Source organism: Eulemur rufifrons, chromosome 28 (assembly GCF_041146395.1).
Source record: "Eulemur rufifrons isolate Redbay chromosome 28, OSU_ERuf_1, whole genome shotgun sequence".
In the NCBI taxonomy this organism is placed as follows: domain Eukaryota; kingdom Metazoa; phylum Chordata; class Mammalia; order Primates; family Lemuridae; genus Eulemur; species Eulemur rufifrons.
In genome coordinates this window covers 56,590,069-56,603,757 of record NC_091010.1, presented here as the reverse complement: position 1 = coordinate 56,603,757, position 13,689 = coordinate 56,590,069, and the positions used below count along the sequence as shown (strand labels likewise).

Genomic DNA, 13,689 nt, shown 5'->3' with positions numbered 1-13,689 from the left:
AGAATGTTGCAACTAACATAGTAAAAATGCAGCTGCAAGTTCCTGAAGACTCTGGCAGAGAAACCAACATGCAGGACAAAGTTAATTTTATTTTATCTTCTCTCTCTCTCTCTCTCTCTCTCTCTCACACACACATACACACACACACCATTCTAACATCCCCCAAGCAATGTAACTTCCCTCAGGTGTCCAGCAACACAGAAAAGCCTCAACCAGCTCACAAACACACCCAGCACAAGCAGCTTATTCTGGGTCTATGTGAGATCTTTATTCCCAGCCAGTAACCATTGTTTTGGAGAGATTTCCAAGCTACACTTCCTCCAGCTACAGCAACAAGAACTTAAAATTTTCTTGTTTCTCCTTTGAGTTTTCACCTCCTCTTTTCCCAAATACACTTTCTAAAATGCACACTTCCACTGCTTTTTCCTTCCCCGTAAAACACAAAGATGCCTCGTTCAGTACAGTCTAGTTTTTTAAGGCAAAGTACAATTACCCAGTAAACACTTGGCACTCTAAACTGATCATTTATCTCTCTCTAGAAGATATAAGGAAGGAGAGAAGAAGAGATGGTTGACGCTTTGTGTTTCGGAAGATATGGGGAGGTTAACAGATCCAAGACAAGAGGACTCAGGCATATGTGAGTTTAAGAACCACCCCCTGGGAGCACTTCAGGAGCCCTTCCTCATCCAGCAAATGTGGCTTCTGTGACCTGGGCATGCGCCACACCTTCCACATGGTGCCTCCTTCCCCAGAGTGCCCAGGAGAGTCACCAAATGAGAACTCCAAGGTACTTTTCATTCCATTCCTTCCCATGAACAACAAAATTAATCCTTCTCCTCCTGGGCGCCTGTTTACGGTAGTCAAGCCCACCCCCAACTTTCCCACCCCCAGATGCCCTGGCCCTCACTTGTCCAGAGGAAGAACCATGAAGACTTGGCAGTTCTCAGCACAGGCTTGCGAAATTCTTCAGCAATTTAAAGACCAACATTTTATGATTAACCGCTTCCCTTATTACTGGCATATCTTCACTGCTCTCGTTTTATTTCTAAGCACTACTACGGGCTCTAAATTTGGTGTTTCAGATACAAGACATCAGAGATACGCAAAGGTAGGAGGAAGCGGAAACAGCTTTGTTCAACCGCAGAAATATCATCCTCAAAGACAACTAAAAAAATTGGAACCTGATGTTGGTTTTTGCAGCACTAAGTTAACTTCCAACATGATGAACATTAATTTTTGATGTCTACTCAATTCTGCTAAATTGGGAAAAGATGGAGCATTTACTTTATTTTCAGTTTTATGAATCACCTGGCTTTCTCTTTCATATATATATATATATATGAAAAAACCAATCCATTTCTGGAGAGGTTTGGGGTTTTTTGTCCCACTTTCCTCATTACCCTGTAGTTACTACCATGACTATAGACTTTAAGTCCAATTTCCATGTCATTAGCTTGAAAGACTTTTTTTTTTAGTGTATCTAAGGCCTTTTCTTAGGTCATTAGTCATTTTGGGGGCCGAGGCAGCAACTACAGACCATTATGTGCACAGCCCCCCAGCCCCCATCCTATGCTGAGAGCCTTCTACATTTAATGGGAAATAAACTTTTGACCAAGACTTCGGGTAACTGCCTACCCTTATGAAAAGTGCCAAGGGGGCCTCCAACTTCAAGAGGAAAGGCAAAACCAGCATTGACTGGTAGGTACTCAAGTTTAAACATTCCTGCAAAGATCTAGACACTGAACATTTGTACTATCCTAAAACAACTTAACAATGGCATCTCCTTTTCCTTCCTGGCATTCTCCCTCAGAAATTCTGCTGCAACAAAATGCAATGCCTTTAGACACAAGAACAATCTCTCCCACTGTCTCAATGTTCCATCAAATATCTATTTACCCTCATTAATTTTTCTTTTCCTCAACCTGAAACCATCAGCTATGAGTCAGAGAACGATCATTAACTTTTACAGCTTCCATACACATCCACCTACTCACATTTGGGGAAAGAAGTATTGACTTGCAACATTGCCTGAGACCAAAATCCTCTAAGAAGAAAAAAACAGGGGAAAAATCGCTTCAAGAAAGTTTTATCTATAGGTCTATGGGGGGATGCTACATTCATTGTTTTTCCACTTTGTGCTGCAATCTCTTGCAAAAAAAGAAAAACTGAGGTTGAATTTGGTTATAGTGACAGGCATTTCTGGGTTGATTTTTGAGAAAAACTAGATGCTTTTCTTTCAACATCAAAACATAATTAAAGTTCTTTAACTGTTTGGGGAAAAAATTAAGTGAATCAAGTTTCCTGCTCTTGCACAAAAGATATTTCTAGCATATATAAAAACACGTGGGCTGAAGTGCTGAGACATGTTCCTAACACAGTATTTTTCATTAAAAGTTGCTACACTAACACTCTTAAAATGATGCCCCATCATTACTCCATTTAGCAGTCACAGCGATGCAACTCATAACGAATTAATTTGCATTAATGTGGGTTTCATGTGTCCTTCCGTGGGTATGCCATTGTGATTCAGGCTTAATAAAACTGACACGACAATAACATAGTGCCTTTTATTTCACTTTCCAAAACAAACCAACCCACCCAAAGACCCACACAAATCCTCTCGATTTTTTAAGCATTTTACTAATATATTTAGTACATCATAATTGGCCCAGCACGAAGGAATCTAGTTATCTTCTCAGTAAATATTTATAGCATCACTCTTTCCCATTCATTCTGCATTGTCTAAGAGAATCTCACTGTAGCCTACATCTGCAATTCATTGACTTTACAATTTACCACATGTTGGGATGGGAGAGGTCTTAGCTCCATTTGAATCACTACACAAATATGCAAGTGATTTATCGGTTTCAAACTGAAGACTGCAAGAGAGGGACTCCACTTTTCCTGAACATTACTTCTTCTGGCAGACCATGAACAATTACAGTTCCTACTAATTAAGCTCAGTAAATGTGCTGTGCCCTGCTAATGCCTACCAGGCCTCAAATTTATTTTCATGATGCCAAACTTTAGGGAGCAATTTTAACTCCTTCAGAACTGATCCCACTCCTATGCATTTCTTCCTATGCAGACCGAACTGTTTGGGGGCTACTTCATAACAAAAGGAATAAAATATAACGGGCCGAATTACCAGCCCGAAATCAGATGTGCCTAAGGAAGAAAAACCTGTCTTGGGAAAACCGAAGAACACCGCGGCTGATAACCCGTTCAAAGATCCCACAGCCCCATCTTTGTAATGAGCTGTTTAGGGATTCACATCTATCCCTGAGGGCTAGTAAGTTTCTGCATTCCATTGATTAGAAAGGAAAACCTTTCGGCTTGGGTCTTTAAGTTTGGGATGGATGAAGGGAAACATCCAGCCAGAAATGACAGCGCCATCACCTCCCCATGCCGCTCAGCGGTCGCCCCGGAATCCCACACTTTCCCCCTTTTACAGCCTGTTCAGTTTGCAACACACACACACCAGAACTGCCCACTTTTTAAACATAAATTAAAATCGGCAGGACAATTCCTCTCTCACACCAGGGTCTCAGCCACAGACAATGCCCCACCCAGTCTCCCCAGCCCCGGGTGCTTACACGGTAACTGATGTGAAACCTATCTGTTGCTAGATAGAACACCTTGGGTGACCAGGGAATTGGAACCAATCTGCAGAGCAAAGCAATATCCTTTCTAACAGGCCCTCCCATGGTACCCCCACCTCCCCTGCAAAGCAGCTTCCAATCCCCAATTTCAATTCCCCCAAGCCCCAGTCTTGGTCCTCTCTTCTCACACTTTCCTAATCTTTCTTACTCAAGCATTTATTCCACCTCCTCTGGATACTTTTCTCTGCCTCCTCCCCCAGATATCAGGGCATTTTTTCCCTCCAATCCCTAAAGTAAACCTGGATTTACCCCCCCCTCATCTATTAAATTCTTTTAATCAACTCTCCTCACCCCACCTCACATTTCTGAAACTCTCATGTTAACCAGTGCACTACGCAATGTGTATATTTTCCCTTCTAGCTCAGTGGAACATCATATAAATTAAAGAGCAGTCTCCCATATCTGGTTTCTTTAAGTATTCTGGGAAAAATGCACAATATAGGCAATGTAATCTCAAAAAAAAAAAAAAAGCAGGGGCTGGGGAGGGGGAGATTAAGAAAGAAGAGAGAAAGGAAAAAGAAAAGGGAGAAAGCAGAAGAGGGAAAGATGCAAACACCTAGAGCAACTTTGCTTTAGAAAAAGGTATTTGTGCAGAGCCCCCCACTGAATTTCCATTCCTGAAAGTGCTCTTTATAAATGTGTATAACAATAGCCTAGAGGAGAAGTACAAGTCAGCTGCCTAAGGAGGGGAGCTGTCTGTCTCAGTAAACTCAGATGGGGGGGTGGTTACTGGAGGGGGGAGGCAGCATTTGCGTTGGGCTCTCCCCCCCCATCTCATTGCTTATAATTAGTGAGAGAAATCTGAGCTACTGCCAATGTCTGTGGACCTTGAATATTATAAGGCCAACGTGGCGTCAAATATCTTAACATTCATAAGTGTTATGGGCTGTAAATAAAGCCTGTGGATTTATGACCCGGTGGCGCGCTTGCCAGCAAAGGACTGGGGCACATTTCTTTCAGCAGAACTGTCGAGGTGCAAGTTTGCCTTTGGTTGTAAAATTAACCATTTCCTTCACAAATGTGCTCAATTATAAGTCAGAGTTGAAGATTTACTTACACGGTTGCCAATATTCACTCCCAGAAGAAACTCAGACGCCCACATCACACATCCCTTCAAAAATAAAACCCTCAAGAATTTGGTTCACCCTCCTTTGCGAAACTCTGAAATGTGTCACCTCAAAAGAGTTATAAATGCAGTCAAAGATATTATCTAATTCCACTCACCAAGACTAAAAAGCTTACACCTACTTCCTTGGAAAGTGCTTATTTATTTGGCAAAGCCATGATTTAAAAAAAAAAAAGAGTAAATCACTCCTTGCCTGAAGTCTCCTCCCTCCCCCCAATATAATGTCATCTACTTCCTGTGTCGGAGAGAGCATTTGCTAAATCCAGGTTGTCTCATACTTAACTGCCAATAAACCAACTTCCACATAACTTCCAGACAGCTGGGGAAAAGGTCCTCGGAGTTTTAGTCATGGTCCAGAAACACGCGTCCACACAAAAATCTGCAGCTGTCCCTTCTCTGCAGTGCATTTTTAATGTGATTCAGGGGCCCCTGTTGTGAAACCTCTGACAAAATGTAAAATCCTCTTAGATACCGTCTAGTTTACCCACTGCGCGTGTGTAAGAGAAGTTGCACCAAGAAACCTAGGCACTTTTTGCACACACTCAGGCACCTCGTGGGATGTAAGGAGGCATTCAAAACCTGGAAAGACTTCTACTATAATCTTTAAAAGGGCAGCCCCTGGTGCAACTATTAAAATGCTAGTTCTCTAAAGCAAATATTTTTTTTAATGGCATGCAGAACTGCAGTGATCCAACGCTGCAAACAGAACAGCATTCTTCATCAGCAAGGCCCTGGAAATCTTCCTGTAACTTTTTCACAGCTTACTAAGAAATAGAAAGCTCACCAAGTTCCAGCAGTGACTCTAAATGAAATCCCTATCAGCGAAATTAAAATCAAAGTAAAACAGTCCTAGCAAGACCGGGGACTGTTTTCCTCAAAATCTTTTCTCAATCAGAGATACGGAGCATCAGTCAAAGCTACTTCCTTTAAGCAGTCAAAAGTTTCCAAAAACACTTCTTCCAGATAAGCACTTTAGGCTCCCAACTGCCTAAGAGTTTGTTTCTGGGGTTTCAGAAAGCTTCAATATCAACAAACTGGAAAGCGCTGGCATATTAAATTTATAATCATTAAGATATGACTTATTGGGTGAATGTTGACCACATAATCCATACTGCAGACATTAAACCACAACCTATAAAGATTAGCGTGGAATTAATACTGTTGCATTGAGATTGAAATCTAAACAGGCTCGCCATAAATATTTCTGAAGGAGATGAAAAACAATTAGCATAAATACCAAAGAAGGGCAAGAACACCTGTTCTTTTTCAGGACGATAAGCATTTTATTGTTCTCTATTTAAAATGTAATGACCTGTGTAATTACAGTAATATTACATTGTTATGGAGGGGCTTGGAATGTCACACTTTGAAAAGTGTTGTCAAAACAATCAGGAGTGAGGTGGGGGGTGGGAGAACAACAGGGAGGGAGCACCATTAACCCTTCACACTCCAAGGTCTAAATCTTTTGTATTAGAAAGGATTATGTTGTTTGAGTGAGGAGAAAACATCCATTTTCACAAACCAGAAAGAGAAGTTGCCCGGCTAAATAAAACCCCAGTGAATAGGCCCCTCTTGGTTTCCTTTAAATGCTGGATTCCAAGTGCTGCTTATTTATCTGTCCAATTCAAGATGCTGCTTATTTATCTGTTCAACCTAGTAGCAAACAGCTCAGTTGCAAAGCAAATAACTTTGGATAAAAGAAAACGCAGGGGCTCTAATAGGCAATCTCTTAAAATGGAATTTCAAACCTAACTAGAATTTCAACCACTATATCCCTATTTGTTTGCCGGGAAGGAAAAAGAACCGTAAAACTACTTTTTCCTATCAACTTTAATATGGTTGCAGTATTCTTACCTTTAGTACACAAATGTTACCACAATTCTAAAATTTGCAGTTCTAACACTTCTCGTCTACTAAGGACATGGCTCCTTAATGCATTTTTGTATCTGAATCTGTCTTTCTAAAAGCCATTCCTATTAATGTATCAAAGACTAAATTAATGTTATGCAGAAATCTTTGTCGTTTTAAAATAAAATTATTACTATCAAGCTTTATGGCGTCTTCAGCAATTAAAGCATTATTTTTGAGATAATGTATTATTCATCATAAGCTGATTTAATGACACTCCTTAATTCTTTCCATTCTTAAATAGAAAAGCAGAAATCAGGCTTCCAGAGAGTGTGCAAAAAGCAAAGGATGCAGCTGCTTACAGGTACAGTCATAAGTAACAAAATGTAGCAAAACGCACCACCACCAAGGAGCAACCGAAAAAGAATAAAGCATACAGCTAATTTGTCTTTACACCTCGCCCTCAAAAACAGACCCTGTAAGGCACTAAGGATTTCAGATGAGTGTAGAAAGACCGCTGTCTTGCCTATAGATTCCTCCGGCAGCTGTATCAAATCTGGAATTGCAAGCTGGCTCTCTGATCCAGGACGTCAGGAGTGACACACAACAGCCTACCGACCTCATTTCCATGGCTCTGCTGACCAGCCTAAATAAATAACTTTAATTTTGGAGCACATAATCTAACCCAGGTAACAGAGAGGAAGGAGGAAGGGGCAGTGTACACAAAGATGTCCGCTGGTGTTTGACATGTAAATACTAAAACTGCCTACTGAGTTCAGAAACGTCTTCTCAGACTCAATCTGATGTCACAGCACAAGGCCACCCGCTACGTCCACAATTAAAATAACTAGACGCCCTCTACTCCTATAATGCCCACAAAGGGGACCGATCCTTGGGAGCCTTCCTTTTCGCACCAGGAAATCATTTATTTGCCTTTAACAATTTCCCTGTTTCCTAATTACAGCACAACACAACTGCTCAAGTTTTAGAAGAAGGGACGGCAAGACCGCCAGCGTCAGACAGCGAGTTTGAACAGAGTCAGGAAAACCAGCAAGCCCGCCATCAAAGCTCAATATTCAGATGGCCTTTTCGATGGCTAAGTGGATTTTAAAATAATAGCACGGAGCTTTCCTTCGTATGGGAGGGAGGGGAGGAGAGGGAGAAATTCTCAGGGTTTCTTTGGAATGTTGCTTGGTCGGGTTTGTTAGTACACCAACACTCCGATTCTGAGCCGAACAGTCCCGTTTAAGATGCCCCCGTAAGCTCCCAAGAAAAATACAAAGTAACCGGACTGTGCTTCCCCTACAGCTGCAAGCCCGGAGCCCGGCCCCAGCAGCCTGGCGGAGCTGGCCCTGCAGGAGAGGGTCGGGCCGAACCGCTCCACAGCCTCCCAAGCATACAGAAGCCTGGGCGCTGGGGGGGAGGGGGGGAACAATTATTTCTCTTTCTTAGCCATAAAGAGTGACCGGTCTAGCATGCTCTTGCCATTTTGCCAGGGCCCAAAAAACAAGTCAAACCTGATAGTTAATATTTTAATGCTTAAAAACACTTGTAGATCTGATCGACTCCCGTCCTGCAAGCCCTCGGCCATTAGCACCGAATCCACGGCTGCTGAACAGTGGATGCATTATTTCAAATTACTATCTCGAGTTACCGAAAAAGAAAAAACAAAAGTAGTGTGTGTAAATAAGGGGTAAGGGACCAAACCAGAGAAGGTGCAAAATGACAATCCCGGGAAGCCGGGCACAAACACGTCTTGCGTCGAGAGACTGTAATGCTTTTCAGAGGGAGGGAGAGATGGGGAGGAGAGGGTTCAGGGTGAGGGCAGGGAGCAGGGGCCGGTGGGGTGCAGGGATGAGCCGTATTAACAAATGTCAGGGGTGGGCGCGGGACGCTCGCTGCAGCAAGCGCCCCTGGAGCCTGGCACCCCGCGCCGCCCTGGGGCCCCCAAAGTTGGGTGGCCGGCGATCAGCGGCCCACTCCCTTAAGGGAGGGGCGCCCCTGGCCTCCCTCGCCCCCTGCACCCCCTTGAGCCCGCACACCCTGGTCTCTGGCCCCCCAGGGCCCACTCAGGGCCTACTCGGAAGCTGGCGAACGCAGCCCCCGCTATACACCCCAAGGCGCCAAAATTCCCTAGAAATACATTAAGTCCGCTCGGAGGAGACCATCCAGCTGCACACAAATCAAGAACCCGGGCCACAAGGGCCTCCCCGCCCCGCACAGCCCTGCCGCCCCGCGAGGCCCGAGAGAGCCCGCAGCCAGTGCGCCGGACGCCGAGCCCGCCACGGCGCCCAGGGCGCTCGCGGCCCTGCGGGGTTGCCAAAGAAAAGGTCGCCTTAGAGCCCCCAAGTTTGCGGTGGGACGAGTCTGGGAAGTTTGACCTTCCAGGGAAAGGGGGAAGGAGGGCCGAGAGCCAGTGACCGCCACTAGAAAGCTAAATAAACAGCCGCCCGAAAGAGAAAGCCGAGGCGCCTCTGCAGGGCCCCCGGCTCTGCGCGCTGGCCAGCTCTCAAGTCCAGCGCCTGGAGGAAAATCCACTCTCTACCCGCGCGCCGGGCGCAGCCCAGCCGCTCGGTGCCTGGCAGCGGCAGCCAAGGGGTTAACCGGGGAAAGCCCAAGACGCCAAAGAGGGAAGGAAAAGAGAGAGAGAGGGAGAGGGAGAGAGGGAGCAAAGAAAGAGCCACACAGTCATCTTCCCAGGGTGAAGAAACAACCACCACCACCACCAAAGGGGGAGGGGGAAATCAGCGCAAAAAAAAAAGTTCTTCAGATTTATTTTCGCCCCCAACAAAGCCCTGCTTGGAAAAAAAGGTCTCCCCAACATCACGAGGCAGCAAACTGAAAGCAAGAACATGGCGAAGTGCAAACAAATCCAGTCCACAAAAGGCAGAAAAGTTTGGAGAGTTTCGGGCTGCCTGGGCCACGAGCGGGGGAGGGGAGGGAGGGAGGAGGCGGGGGGGCGGGGAGGGGGCAGGGCAGGGGCCGCATGCGGGGCCGGGCGGGCGGCGCGGGCGGGCGGGCAGCGGGCGGGGGCCGCGCGCGGAGGCACTTACGGTTCGGGCGGTGGGCGAGAGCGATCCGTTGGGGAGGTAGGGGCTCGTCAGGTCGGGGATCATGATGAAGGGGTAGCCGGGATACGGTGGCCCCTTAAAGAGCCCTCCATCTTGCCTCTTGGCCGCTAACATGGCGGGGCGGCGAGGGGACGGCGACGGCCGCGCGGAGCGGGAGAGAGGAGGAGAAACTTTTTAGAAAGTGCCCCGCGGGGCCGGGCGCCCCGGCAGGGCCGGCGCACGGCCGGGCCGAGCGGGGCGCGGGGCCGGGGCGCGCGGGACGGCCGGCCCGGGGGGCGGCGGGGGGCGCGCGGGGCGTACTCACCTTCTTCCAAACTTTCCCGGGATTTATCTCGGAAACTTTCGGAGCGAGGCGGAGGCCGTCTTTCCGCCTTCCCGGAGGGGTGGAAGAGGGGAGGGCGAGGGGGCAAACGCCAGGCAGCGGGGGGAGAAGGGGGAGAAAGAGTCAGCGGGGTGGGGGGAGAGAGAAAACAGGGTCACAAGTTTTTGCCATGGTGGCCCCGCACGCACCCGCCGCCCGCTGGGCCCGCCGCCGCCCCCAGCCCCGGTTTCTCCCCTCTCGGCGACGGTCGCCGAGCCCAGGAAATAGACAAAATACCCCACCAGCCCAGGGGGCTTTTCCTACCTCGGAATCGGAGGAGCTGTTTTGATTCGTTTCTGATTCATTAACTAGAGACGATTTGACATCAGCTAAATCCCTCTCTGCCGAGGAGTTTTCGGAGCTCTTCTCCTCCTGCTCGCCCTCGTCTTTGAAGGAGATCAGTTCGTCGTTGGCGCCTAGGTCATCCCCTCCACCGCCGTTCAGCTGCGGCATTTTTTTCACCCACCAGCAGCAATTTTGGAAGAAAAATGAAGGAGGAAGAAAAGCCAAAAAAAAAAAAAAATCACCCCAAAAAAGTTTTGGCCCCCCCAAAAAAATATTGCAAGAAAAAGACGAGTCCAAGGTGAACTTTTTTTTTCTGCTTGGGGGTCTTTTTCTCCTGGGGAGGGGAAAAGAGGGAGGAGGGGAGGGGAAGGGGGGGAGATCTTCTGCACGCGTGAGTTTGGGTTTCTTTTTTCTCTCGTTCCCAAGGATCCGATCAATGTGCAAAAAAATAATAAATAAAAAAGGGGGGTAAAAAAAAAAACACCAACAACAACAAGAAGTCAGATATAAAGAGCAAAGGGGGGGGAAGCCGAAGATACAGGAGGTGCTCGTGCCGCTCGGATTTGAGTGAGTTGAAGTTAGACTGAGAGCTTTTCAGTTCAAAGGCGGCGCTGATTGACAGATAGAAAAAGGGGGATCGAAATCCGGAGGAACGGAGTAGTCTGGGAGCGGAGATTATTGACAGGGCGAGAGGAACACACTCGCCTTAATGAGATGCCGGGGGGCGGGGCCGGCCCGGTGACGTGTGCATAAATAAACAGCCGGGGTGGGCGGGGCGGGGGCGGCTAACAATGATCCTTTAGGGCGCCGGGAAAGGGAGGAGGGAGAGGAGGAGGAGGAGAGGGGCGGGCAGGGAGGGGAGCGAAGGGAGGAGTGTGCAGGGGGAGCGGCCTGCGCGCAGTGCGAGCGAGCCCGGGAGTCGGGGCGAGGGTGCGGGGACTCGCTCCGGGAGGGGGGCGGTTTCAGAAAGACAATGCGGAGTGGGAGAGGAGGGGAAGGGGGTGGCGACCGCCGGAGTCAGGAATCCGAGCCGCGGAAGGCGGAAGGAAAGCCCACTTGGGGGGCGGGGATGCGGAGAGGCCCAGAAAAAGTGCACTTTAGAAATACTAGAAATAAGTCTCAAGGAAGGGGAAAAGGAGGGAAGTGTTGTGGGAAAGGACGGGGGGGTGCTTCGTGGTTAATCCAGCAGCGAAATCGGCCACCCTTGGGCGGGATGTAACAGAAGTGGTCAAAAGGAAAGATCAGCCCTCCACTTTCTGAGAGCTTGGGGAAGTGAAGGGCTGGGCAAAGTTCCTGGTCATCTCACAGTGAAAGAAACTAGTGACCCACGAGGCCTCCCTCCTCCCTTTTTTTGTTTATTAATAGTGAATCATTTCATTAAATGTTAAGTCCCACTAGGGTAAATATGCCAAGATGACGTTGTATCCAAAAAACAATCAAATACTGTAGTGTTTGTCAGGGGCATTAAAAATATCCTTAAGAAAATATATATGATTCTTTTAAATGTAGAGTGGTGTTCTTTTTTTTTTTTTTTTTTTTCTTTAACTGACGTTGGAGGTGGTAGGAAATGAGCTAGGATTCAAAGTCCTTTCTGACTTTGGAGGTGAAAAGTTTGGGCGTTAACACCGCTGGGGAAAATAAAACTGAAAGTTCACCAACCCCTGGATCAGTTGGGCTGGAGCCTTTCTCGAAGGGGGTCTGAAATGAAATCCTCCAAAAGACTGACCAAATAATCAAGATGTAGATGGCTCTGGCAGGAAATTGCTAACCAAGCCCATGCTGAAGACCTCCCCCGAGGAGATGGGAAACCTGGGGTGTGAGGCAGGTATTTGTTGACTTTTAGGTTGGAACCCCAGGGGGGAGCAGATTGATTTGCTACAAAATGGGGAACAGAATTATGTTTAAGGGGAAAGGCCCAGCTCCCAAAACGCAGTTCTGAGTGATGGAGGAAGAACGTTCATTTTCTTGCAAATACCCAATGAGCAGTGGACTGCCGGACACTATAACATGCAAAGGGGACAAAAAGAACCAGAAAAAAAATAAATCAATAAGAATTAGCAAATTGCCTATTAGGAGCAGTGTTGGTCTAGAGTCCACGATGTACTGTTATCCCACCTTTCCTTTAAAAAGCTCACCTAGTCTTCAGCTGGCCCACCAGCACCCAGGTTTCCAAAAGAAAGCAAATTTACTATGTAATATTTAGAGAGTTTGGGGTTTCAGCAAAACTGTTTTATAGGCTAAGGTCTCAGAAAGAAGACTACTAAAAATAATGATGCCGAGATTGACAAGGCCAACGAATTCCCCAGCACTGGAAAAAATTCACAACCACATTTGCACACTAAAGAATAAGATGCAGGCAAAATAAAAATGGGTTGGGGGGGCAAGAGGAGAATCACTGTAACTCCAAACTTTAATATTAATCAGAAAATCAGAAGTAGAGTGAGAAGGAGCCTAAAAAGAAGTAAAACAAATGTGTACATTTAATCAGACAGGATTGCATAGGATACAAAGCACAGGGCTAATTAGTCTCAGCAGGTAGGACTAACCTTCAGATTTCATAAATAAATAAGGCAGGCGCAGTGTCTAAGAGGGAGAGTGGAGACAGAAAGGGGATTATTTCAAGACACCAAGTAAAAACATGAAGAATGAAATGCTTCACTGTTAAATCCATGTACAAATGGATTTAACAGTTTCCTTTTTTAGGTCTTTTCATTTGGTCACCTTTAGATTTACACATTTAACGAAATGACCATTGCTTTACACACTTGCTAATTGTCACCTGTATACTTGGTGTGCCTAAGTCTGTCTATATACAGTGTAGACTTTTCCTAAGGCCTGTTTTAGGGGCCTATTTACTTAAACTGGAACACATTTATAGTAACTCGATTTTATGGCAATTTCTTTGTCCTGTGTGGTGGGTTTTTTTTTTTATCTAACCCTGATTTGAATTAAGTGGTATAATGAGGTCTTCTATGTCCTTTATAGGACTACCTCTATAATAAAAGCTCATAAATATACTGAATTGAAATTTTTAAAAGTGTACTTACTGTTTTTAATGTACTGGTCTGCATTTTTATCATATGTAAATACTAAGAGGCTTTCTTCCAATGATTAGTAATCTCATCCATTTTGGCATATCCTTATTTTTCTCATTCAAAGGGAACTCTTTTGAATTTTCCTTCCTTAAATCTCTGATTTAATTAAGCAATTAAAAGTTATTCTATGATAGCACATGTGCCACATCTAATTTCATTGCTTAGTGCCATAAAAAGGCATGAGTAGACCAGCAAGATCTCAAGAAGTCAATATCCCTGGGTCTTTGGAAGGGCTTCAGGT

General features: G+C 46.1%; 1 protein-coding gene across 18 annotated transcripts in view; it reads right to left on the bottom strand.

Annotated features, from left to right (window-relative positions):
* TCF7L2 (transcription factor 7 like 2) overlaps positions 1 to 10,954 on the bottom strand; it is a 188,976-nt gene extending 178,022 nt beyond the window's left edge. For all 18 annotated transcript variants that reach the window (XM_069460783.1, XM_069460782.1, XM_069460784.1 and 15 more), the window contains exons 1-3: positions 10,333 to 10,954; positions 10,012 to 10,078; positions 9,690 to 9,814 (exon numbers count right to left, since the gene is read on the bottom strand). In XM_069460783.1, coding sequence (XP_069316884.1) covers positions 9,690 to 9,814; positions 10,012 to 10,078; positions 10,333 to 10,521 — 381 coding nt within the window. In that variant the 5' untranslated portion in view covers positions 10,522 to 10,954. The remainder of the gene's footprint in view (positions 1 to 9,689; positions 9,815 to 10,011; positions 10,079 to 10,332) is intronic.
* Positions 10,955 to 13,689: the final 2,735 nt, after the last annotated feature.